General features: G+C 31.4%; 1 protein-coding gene across 2 annotated transcripts; it reads left to right on the top strand.

Annotated features, from left to right (window-relative positions):
* Window positions 1-223: 223 nt before the first annotated feature.
* Window positions 224-8,776, top strand: LOC130976572 (glucosidase 2 subunit beta). Of its 2 annotated transcripts, none has more exons than XM_057901461.1 (18): window positions 224-430; window positions 551-674; window positions 798-914; window positions 1,052-1,147; window positions 1,581-1,820; window positions 2,359-2,537; window positions 3,033-3,131; window positions 3,262-3,354; window positions 6,091-6,409; window positions 6,494-6,598; window positions 6,686-6,787; window positions 6,901-6,958; window positions 7,075-7,143; window positions 7,299-7,386; window positions 7,829-7,890; window positions 8,022-8,073; window positions 8,159-8,244; window positions 8,322-8,776. In XM_057901461.1, the coding sequence occupies exons 2-17, from the start codon at window positions 554-556 to the stop codon at window positions 8,219-8,221; spliced, it is 1,863 nt and encodes a 620-aa protein (XP_057757444.1). In that variant the 5' UTR covers window positions 224-430; window positions 551-553; the 3' UTR covers window positions 8,222-8,244; window positions 8,322-8,776. The 2 variants fall into 2 exon arrangements, with proteins under 2 accessions (XP_057757444.1, XP_057757445.1); XM_057901462.1 differs by having other exon boundaries at window positions 6,509-6,598; window positions 8,322-8,775.
* Window positions 8,777-10,937: the final 2,161 nt, after the last annotated feature.

Raw genomic sequence — 10,937 nt, 5'->3', positions numbered from 1 at the left:
AATAAATATGATAAATGAATAATAAAATAATAATTTATAAAATAGAAGATAAATTTAATAATTAAATAATATATAAAAGATTAATTTATAGTTAAAATTAAATAAAAATTATTTAATAATTATTAATTCTATGCCTAATTTCATAATATTCTATTTAAATAACAAAAATTCAAGTTCACTATATTTGAGTATTTGATGAAAGAAACACCCCCACATACAAAATTAGAGAACCATAATTGATACTTAGAAAAGTAGAAAATACAAGAGGTGCGTCAAAAAAAAAGTTCAGAATTGTTGATGATTGATATTAAGTAGTTGTTGAATTGTTGAGGGGAAGGGATTATGAAATCTCATTTCCAGTGTCAGCCGTAGCAGGCAGCTCTACTCGCTGAGTCGCGTGAGTGAGTTACGAACGGAGGGTGGCAACAAGGTAAAGCTTCTAGAAACTGCTTCTACTTAAACACACTTACCAAACGCACCTTGATCTATCTACCTTGCTAATTTATACAAGTATTCTCATTATTTTCTTTTTTAATTTTGCGTTTGGCAGAAGATGATGAAGCTGCGAATGGGAACGGGTGTCATCGTCATTTCCACAGCGTTGTTATTTTTATGCCTCCCATTTTGTTCGTCTTCAGTTCCCAATGACCCCTTCTTCGGAATCGCTCCCCAAGGTTCAGCTTCCTTCTTCACATGGAAACATTTTACTTCTTTTTTTTTTTTACTATTATTAATTATTATGTTTAGTCAAAAATTCCAAAGAGATTATTCGGAATGTTACCTTCTTTTTTGGATAGATGAGAAATATTACAAGTCTTCGGATGTAATAAGATGCAAAGATGGATCGGGAAAATTCACCAGAGCACAGCTCAATGACGATTTCTGCGACTGCCCCGATGGCACCGATGAGCCTGGTTTTTAACTTTTTTACTACTGTTTTGCTTTCTATTAATTTATTATTTCATGATTCATTTTATTTGTTTCCTATTGGATCATCGAGTGTTTCTGAAATTTGGCTATTTTTGTTTTTGTTTGTGGCTTTGGCTTTCAGGTACATCAGCATGTCCCGGTGGAAAATTTTACTGTCATAATGCAGGGCATGTCCCTAATTCCCTGTTTTCGTCTAGGGTGAACGATGGAATTTGCGGTGAGTAGGGTTCATAATCTAAGTAAGGAGAAGAAAATTAGAAGTGAAAGGAGAAAATGTGCGCAAATTGGATAATGTGCATGATTAGGATATTGTTCCTACAGATTTAGACGCATGTCTAGATGGTCGTTATGTATTAACTACTTTTTCAGTGTTCTTTGGAACTTGGATTTGGTGGTCAGATTTCATATTTATGTTGAAAAGCTGTCGTTGTAGTGTGTTGTTATTCTCGGTGGGAATGTTTGAGTAGTCTATAGTATATATCGTTATTACACATGATCTAGGATTCTCTTACTTTTATTTTGACATTAGCTTATAAGTGCTGCCTGCTTCTTAATAAAGTTAAAACTAAATTATCATTTTTTGATAAATTAGTGGCCTTTGCTTCTGAAGGAAGTAACTTTTGTTTTTACTCTCCTGCTGTAATGTATAGATTGCTGTGATGGAACTGATGAATATGATGGCAAAGTAACATGCTCAAATACCTGCTGGGAAGCTGGGAAAGTTGCTCGCGATAAGCTGAAAAAGAAGATTGCCACATATCAAGATGGTGTCAAGCTCCGGAAGGATGAAATTGAAAAAGCAAAATCAGCTCTAGATAAGGACAAGGCTGAACTTTTAAAACTGAAAAAAGAAGAAAGCACACTTAAAGAGATTGTGCAACAGCTAAAAGGTATCACTTTTTTTTTTCATGCCTGTTTACCTGAGGGTAATGAATTATGTGCATTTTGTTTAAGGAATTTGATCATAACAATAGTGACCACGCGTACCAAGACAAAATAGCTAAACTATGGCATGTGTATGTGCACTTCATTTAAAAATGTTATCTGCTTTAATAGGTTTATGTTGCATTAGAACTAGAAGGATATCCATAGATCTGCTTTGGAAATTGGAATGCCGAAATCTAAATGTCGATATTTCAGTTTGAGGTGTTAGATGCCTTTATTGGTTTAGTAAAAGCATTTTAAATGTACCACAACTGACAAAGGTTATTATTATCATTATGTGTTTATTAAATATAGAACTTGAGCGTTTGGTTTTGCATTTTTCAAACTCTAGACTATAGTTGAGGAGGGGACAAATTTTCCATGTTTTGTAAAGTAGTTTTATCATGTAACGTTTACACCATGCTACGATGTCATTCTTATATCAAATTTTCCATGCTATCAGTGAAATTATTTCTTCAGAAGTTTATTTTCCATCCATTGCAGAGCATAAAGAAGAAATAGAGAAGGAAGAAGAGAAGGAGCGCTTACGGAAGGAAAAAGAAGAGAAAGAGAAAAAGGAGGCTGAGGAGAAGGCTAATGAAGAAAAATCTGCAGCTACTGGAGAAGAAGCACGGCATACAAATGAAGCAGGAAAGCATTCAGATGCCAAAGACTATGCTGCGGTCAGTAACCATGATAAAATTGGAATTCTATATTATTCTCCTGCTGATCAGCATTGATCATGTACTTCATGTTTGCTATTTAATATTTATATTGCAGAACCTGACTGTATAATCAGAATTTGCTATATTGAATAATTTTGTTCTAATTTAGTTGTCTGTACGATATGGCATACACTATGTATATGATGTTCCTGATATTTCATAAACCCTTAGTTGCTTAATTTATCTATTATATTCTAATAATGAAAGGCAATATCTTGTTTATATTTTATGATTATGACAAGGAAGTCTCAGATTGTTGATTTCTATCTGTATACATTCACTGCCAAACAATGATAGGAATTTGGAAACTAATTAATAATGAACATTTTCTACCATCCTCCAGTGAGGTGGTTCTTCTCTTACATGTTTTTCCTTTTCTTGTGTGTGTGATCATGCTGCATGATCCCATGGTGTTTGCATTCTTCTATTTTGACATTAAAGTTTTTCTTATAGGATGAAACGAAGTATGAGCAATCAGATGTAGGTGATAGTTATGATGGAGCCACAGATAGTCCTAGTAGTGAAGGATCTCTGCTTAATGAAGTGGAGGAGGTGGGTAAAATTTGATAGAATTGCATATTTTCTTTTCTTCTGATCTTGTGTTAATTTTGTTGATGTTTCTAGTATGCACAGTAGATATGGAACTATTTGAACACTTCAATTTGGTTTTCCCTTGATGTAGAGTGTAAAGGGTGCTGAGGGAGAACATGCTGCTAAATCAGAAACTGATTTGAGGGTTGAAGAGAAAAAGTCTTCTGAGGAAATAATCAATACGGTATCCCCATAGCCCATGCTCACAATCTCATACTATGCTTGGAGTTTATCCATATGTGTTTTCCTTTGATAGTTACATATTTCAAAATTGATTTATTAGGCTTTATTCACTTTATTGATCTGATTAATTCATAAATATGTTTTACGTGGCTGTTCCACTCTTATGGGTTGTTATACTACAAGATATTGCACCTGGTCCTTGAGACACAAAATGAAAAACACAGTGAATTGTCTCAAGGAAAGGTCATGTTACTGCCAAGACAGTTGAACTTGATTATTTTATATAGTCACTACTCATTCTCCTGGCCAACAGTCAGCAAAAAAAAAAGACAAAAAGAATGCTATGCCAGCGGTTGCAGAATATTTCTGGTGGCAAATAGCTTTACTGCTTTCGACTAGAGAAGTCAGGATGTTGTTTCAAATCTCAACATGTTGAAGATTTTAAGATGAACATGAATAGTTGAGGTGTGAAACAGCAGTCCTTTGATCTCACATATTGGATATTATCAAGATTTTTCTTGTTGAAAAAGGAAACTTATTTTTGTTGAAATGAAGCCTAAATCTTGGCACATTGCTTTTTTAGTGCCTTATCCTTTAAGCCTATTTAGAACCCTTGATACTAATGCTTGGTTTGGTAAAATTTTTATTTTTCAAAAGTAGCTTATGAAAACTAGCTTTTAAAAAGTTGTAGCACGTATATTTGGTAAATTAAATTAAACATGGCTTTCAATAAGTACAAGCAACAAGTATGTTTGGTAAAATAACTTTTAAAACTTAGAAATACTATAATAGACACTACTGTAACAATTAAATTTGGATATTAATCAATGTATGAGGTTATATTAGACTTTTAATTTTGATAAGTATAAACCATCTTTGAAAAGCTCCACCTTAGGTCAGGGACGGATTTAGAGGGGGGTGTGTAGTGGCCTCGGCCCCCCAAAATTTTAACTAACTATACTTATATGTGAAATATGTGTTAAAAGAAATAAAAAATATTGTATAATTTAATAGTTTTATATTTATTATTTTTCACTATGTGATGAATTTATGTCTCAATTATTTAGCTTACTAATATTTTTCACTTAACCATTTAATATCATACCCTCAAGTCTTTGTATTTTTCAAATTAGTTTTTTATATAATCATCTTTATGTCTATTTTTAAAAAAATTCATTTGTTTTTTAATATTAACATATTTAACATTTATATTATTATATAAAATATTAATAATGACTTACATAGTTATATTTTGGTAATCACGTTGTGTACTTTAGATGTTCTTTTCTTATAAAAAAAATACTCATTTTTCTTTTAAATTTACGTTGTTAAAAGAAAATTTTTTATAAAGATACCTTGTATCTTGTATTCTATAAGGGTACTGTGTTTTTTACATAATTAATAGTTTATAATTTGCTTTCAAATTTTTGAAAGAATTAATTTTAATTAATGAGATATGTGATAATTTTTTAACTAAATACATTATAAATTATTGATATTTTATAATTTCATAATGTACTATTGATATTGTTATGTTTCTTTTATATAACTGTCATGCTAAAAATAAAATTGTAAAAAAGAATTTATAAATTTTTTAATATATATATTGATAAACTTTTGAAAAACCAACTCAATAACTATATGTTATGTCTAAATTACTTCTACAAAGTGAAAAAATATAATAAAAAATAATTAAAAAGTTCGTCTAAAATTTGGCCCTTCCATATTAAAATTCCTGGATCCTGCTTTAGGTGCTTTTAAAAGTATCTCTATCTTTTAAAAGCTGCAAGCACAAGCATATAGTCTTTTTTATTTTCCAAACGCAAAATGAAGAGTTTATGCTTTTGAAAAGCACAAGCACCTCTTCAAAAAGCTTTACCAAACTAAGTCAAGTCTTTTAACTAGACTCTGGCCTTATTTTTAAATATGCCAAAAGAGTTGAAAATATACTTAAGTACATGTCTCTAAACAAGTTAGAAGGTTTATTAAATATAGGTCACAGAATCTATCTCTAAATATATAAAAAATTCAAAATGCTTTTACTATAACAATAATAATAGTATACTATAGGCTTAGTCCTCCAATACATCTTTTCTGTAGTCTATAGCCTGATCTATTTTACAAAATATGACTCTTTGAAAGGTCTTCATCTAGCTTATTTATTAAGTTGGCTAGGCCAAAGTCTAGGCTGGAGACTTATTAAGGAACCGTGCAACTTACAAAGAATATTAGAAAATCAAGGAACATCAACAGCAATCAATAAAAAGTTGTACTCGAGAGATAGCCAGAAACCCACTTCTGTCTAGCACTGTTAAAATTTTCAAATTCCTTCTTATGAGCTGTCTCAAAAAATCCAACTTCGAAATTGGGTCACACTTTCGTTGTCATCTAACATTCTTAACTACCTGTTTACTATTATGAGGGATTCTGCATTAAGACAAATATGATGACCAATGTTCCCTGCTTGCCTTTTGTTTTTGTATCCTAGTAGAGTTTATGGCTATTAGTATTCATATGCTCTGTGGCATTGAATATAATCTAGTTATCAGTATTGAACATATAATTTTTTTAACCACCTACTGCATATTATCTACCTTTGGGATCTCATATTTTCATTCCTTACCATCTCTCCTCCCCTTGGGATTTATATACCATTTTAAAGTTATGGATAAAATTGTAGTTCAGCTTCCCTCCTTTAGTCTTATTGCTTGTTCTTTTGTCTGTGTTACATCTGCAGGGAAATGATGCATCTGAAAATACTGAGGGATTATCAAAGGAAGAATTGGGACAGCTTGTTGCTTCTCGTTGGACAGGACAAAAGGGGGGTAAGCAAAGTGGTGAAGCTGAAGATGCAAAGAAAACTGAAGAACAGGAAGATCTCACAAGTGAGTCCAATAACGGGGAGTATGAAGGCTATGCTTCTGAAACTGACGATGACAGCAACAGATATGATGGAGAAGATGAAACCGAAGACGATTTTAGAGAGGATGAGCGTGATGATGTCAGTTCCTCTTACAAACCTGACACAGATTTTGAAGGTGAACCAGACTTGTCAGGTTTGTCATGCTTACTAATGCAAATTTGTTATTTAAATTTGGTATATAAATGGACTTGTGATGAGATGATTCTAATGAGCTCAGATGTGGTGACAACAGATAGTCCTTCTTGGTTAACAAAAATACAGAGAACTGTGCGGAAACTTTTTAAGGCTGTTAATTTCTTCGAGACTCCATTGAACCAGACAGGTACACATTGTTGTTTTACTTACTGGTATTACACTATTGCATATCTGGATGCATATAACTTTTTGTCTTTTTCTCTGGCTTCTTTAGATGCTGCTCGTGTACGAAAAGAATACGATGAGTTGAGTTCCAAGTTGTCAAAATTACAGTCAAGAGTATCAAGTCTGACACAAAAGTTAAAACATGATTTTGGTTAGTATGATGCTGGTAACATTTGTCATTATCATAGCATTTTAATTGTACTTGTTAAGATGTGGATTATGGAATTTGCTCAAATAAACTGAAGTGTAACTTCTTTCATACAGGTCCAGAGAGCGAGTTCTATTCATTCTATGACCGATGCTTTGAGAGTAAACAGAACAAGTTACATTTCTGTTCTCCACTGGTTTAGTTTATTTTGTTGTATTTGGTGTTTCTGTTAATCCCAACTCTGAAAGTTCCTATGATCTCACTTTCTAGTGATGGAAATTTTGGTTCAGGTACACTTACAAAGTCTGCCCTTATGATCAGGCATCTCAGGAGGAGGGCTATTCAACTACCCGTTTGGGGTAAGATTTTGGTTATTTTATAGTTTTTGCTCTACCGCTTTCCTCGAGTTAAGATGAAAGCAAACATTAACTAATGAAACCAGATAGTCTTTCCCCCTTTCTTTCCTCTCCTTCCTCCCTAAAAGAGACAAGAATAATTGTGCTCCTGTTTACAGCCGCTGGGACAAATTTGAGGACTCCTATAAAGTAATGGCATTTTCCAATGGTGATAGATGCTGGAATGGTCCTGATAGAAGCATGAAGGTATATATATGTTTGTAATTTTAGAAGTTCTGTGCAGCCATTTCTCACGACTTGACACATCAATATTGTTTTCCCTTTCCGGTAAAAATATATTAAATTTAATTTAGATGTTAAAAGTGTCTGGTATAGTATCTGTAGAGATAGTATTTTCATTGGAGTATGTTAAAGTAGTGCTTCCCGGTTTTCTGGGAGCACTGTCAAGGTGTTCTGGTTGGTGAACCTTTTTCGATTTTTGGATGGTAGGCAATTGCAATTTAACTTTCCATAATTAACTGGAAGACAGGGAAAAAAACCTAATTACTTAGCGGAGTTTCCAATGGAAAATCAGAACTTAAAATGTTCATATTTCTATTTTTTTTATTTAAGAAAACACTTAAATTGTCTACATTAGATAATGATATTTTTATTTTATTTTATTTTTTCATTTTTCATTTTTCAACAGGTTAGGATGAGATGCGGGCTGAAAAATGAGATTACAGATGTGGATGAACCAAGCCGATGCGAGTAGGGATTCTATTTCTATTTCTCATTTCGTCGTTTTTACTCGAGCCTTCATGATTCCTCTTTCTTTTCACACTTTTTTCTACGTTATGCTTTCTCTCTCTCTCATTGTTGTTTCACTGACCCCCTTACAGATATGTAGCTTTGTTATCTACCCCAGCTCTTTGTAAAGAGGAAAAGTTGAAGGTACTTCTGTAATTATATGATTAACGAACCACAAATCGACCTTCTCTTGACATGGTATTAACGGTGATTTTTTGTACGTAAATAGGAATTACAACACAAGTTAGACTCCCTGAATTCGCAACAACCCGAAAAACACGACGAATTATGAAACATCAGCATGGATTTAACCAGGTAAGTTTGCATCCACAGTGCATACCCAATTTTTTTTGGACTCAATTTCTAAGATGATTAAATTTTATTTTGAACAGGTAGTAGAAAGATCTTGAAGCAACTGAACGAAGTGCTGGTGCCCTTAAGTTTTGTATCCTATAGCTTAAACCCAAATTTGATATTGGTTTTGGGGATTAGGAAGGGAATAGGGAATGAATTTAACTTGGGTTTGGCAACCCTTGTGGCAGGTCAGGGTTGACAACATTTTAATGTGACTAATCTCATGGCACTCTTTTCTTTGTTGAACTCAGATTTTTCTACCTGGGTTCTATGGCCCTTCTTGAAATTGTCTATTCAATTTCGCAAAGGACAGGTTTCTATATATTGTGCCAAAAATCTAGAGAGAGAGTAATTCTCAGCTTGAATTTTTGTCACCATGAGTGGACATTGTTATTGAATCTCATAGATGAGTTATCTTTATAACTATTGACTCATCGATCATCTATCCTCTTATATACTACGACCTTTTACGAAATTATGTCTCAAAAGCTTAAAATGATAATAAGAGGAGATACATGAATGAGTTATTTTTTTTTTTCTGGATTGCTGAATTTTGCATAGGTTTGTTTTTATTTGTCTGAATTTTTTTTCTCGACTAAAAGAAATTCTGATATTCTATTATATGACATTATTTATCTCTAAAATCTGAGCCGATAAAAAATATATAAATAATCATATTTTAATATAATTAAAATTCCAATTGTAGTGTCCAGGAATTTTGAGAACAATTTATTTGTTGATTCTACTACAAGAAATTCAATAGAGTAAGAGAAATAATGGATAAAGTTATTGTGTTATGAAAAAGAGGAAAAAAACGAAAAGAGGAAACGAATATCTGATATTTAAGAAAATAATGGAAAAAATGCATGGCATAAAGAAATATAATTTGTTTCATGGAGGAATGAAAGGGACACATATATGTGTCTGGACTCTGGAAGTTGTGTGATAGATGGAATGATCAGAACTCAAGAAAAGCCAGTCGAAAGGTATGTCACTATTGACCATTCAGAAATAACACAATGGTATTTTTGGGACCCTAAACTTTTTATTTTATTTTAAGGCTCAAAGATTAGAATTTCATATATATTATCAAATAATTCACAAATAAAAAAGGTAAAATTGGAAAATGTGAGCCTTTTGTTTTGTTTACTTATATTATACTAACTTATAATTTCCAATAAGAGAGTTGCCTGTTCTTTAAACGCTATAGCGTTAAAAATTTTTTTTAATCAAGCTAATAGGAGATTTGCTTATATCGAAAAAAAATTTATTTCATCACAAATCGAACTATCCATAATCTGATTTGTTATTTAAAATAAAAATAAAATTTATATAAAAAAACATACCAATTAACTATAATATTGAATTACACATTTTTTTCTATTACTAAAAAAATTAGCCTCCTTTAAATTGTCAAACAAATGAATAATAAACTGGTTTATAATTAGTCTTTTGATGATAAATGTTCAAATAATATCGATATAAATTATAAAGTTAGGAAGTGTTTACTGGAAAAAAAAAACGTCCTTAAGCTTTTAATGAAACTAAATAAAATAGAATAGGCCCTTGGATAATAATAATAATAATAATAATAATAATAATAATAATAATAATAATAATAATAATAATAATATCTCCTCACATTAATAGATAATTCTCTTTCTCTCGTATATATCAATAATGTTCGGCATCCAAGTTATATTAGCAACCAAGTCCAACCAAGTCATTTATATATACGAGCACACGTTTTCTTCGCCCCCTGTTGCCGCTCCTTCTTCTTCTTATTCTAAATTCGCTCATGCAGGTTCTTCTTCTCTCCTCCGCATCCTCCTCATCCTCCTCAGAATGAAATCTAATGCAATTGAATAAAGTGATAATAAATAATTTTCTCATTCTTTGCTAAAATCAGTATTATTTATGAATTTGAATTTGAATAGAATGCAGGAGTTATTTTTGATTCATTTGCAATCTAGGTGTGTTGTCAATGAATAATTTGTCCGAATGTTAGAATGACTTTCAATCTTTCAAAACAAATTGAATGGAATGGAATAAAATCGAATACAATTGAATAAAGTAATAATAAATAATTTCATTCTTCTTTGCTAAAAAAAGACTTAATAATCAACAAAAACATATTAAATTTATTTTTTGGCCCAAATGATCCTCAATTAAACTAAGAAATAAACCGAAATTATTTAAAGAATAAAAAATTTGGTCAATACTTATTAGCAGCATCAAATGAACCTCAATTAACGCATAAATGAATCGAAATTAGTTCAGATTTGAATAAATAGTCAAAAAGACCCGATCATCAACAAAAATACATTGAAATCATTTTTAGATCCAAATGAACCTCAATTAAACTAAGGGATAAACCGAAATTATTTAAGAAATAAAAAATTTGGTTAATACTTATTAGCAGTATCAAGTGAACCCCAATTAACACACAAATGAACTGAAATAAACTAAAATAAACCGAAATTATTTAATGATAAAATCAGAAAAAATCGGAAGCAATAAAAATGTTAGCAAAATATTAGTATTGTTGGTGATTGTTAGAGAATCATTAGAATCAATTTAGATCAATTAGTATCGTCTAGTATATCTGTATATTAATTGTAGAATTCTATGCCTTTATTGCTCTGATTCATTTA

Source organism: Arachis stenosperma, chromosome 4 (assembly GCF_014773155.1).
Source record: "Arachis stenosperma cultivar V10309 chromosome 4, arast.V10309.gnm1.PFL2, whole genome shotgun sequence".
Taxonomy (NCBI): Eukaryota; Viridiplantae; Streptophyta; class Magnoliopsida; order Fabales; family Fabaceae; genus Arachis; species Arachis stenosperma.
The sequence above is the reverse complement of the archived record's forward strand: the minus strand, read 5'-3'. Positions and strand labels throughout refer to the sequence as shown.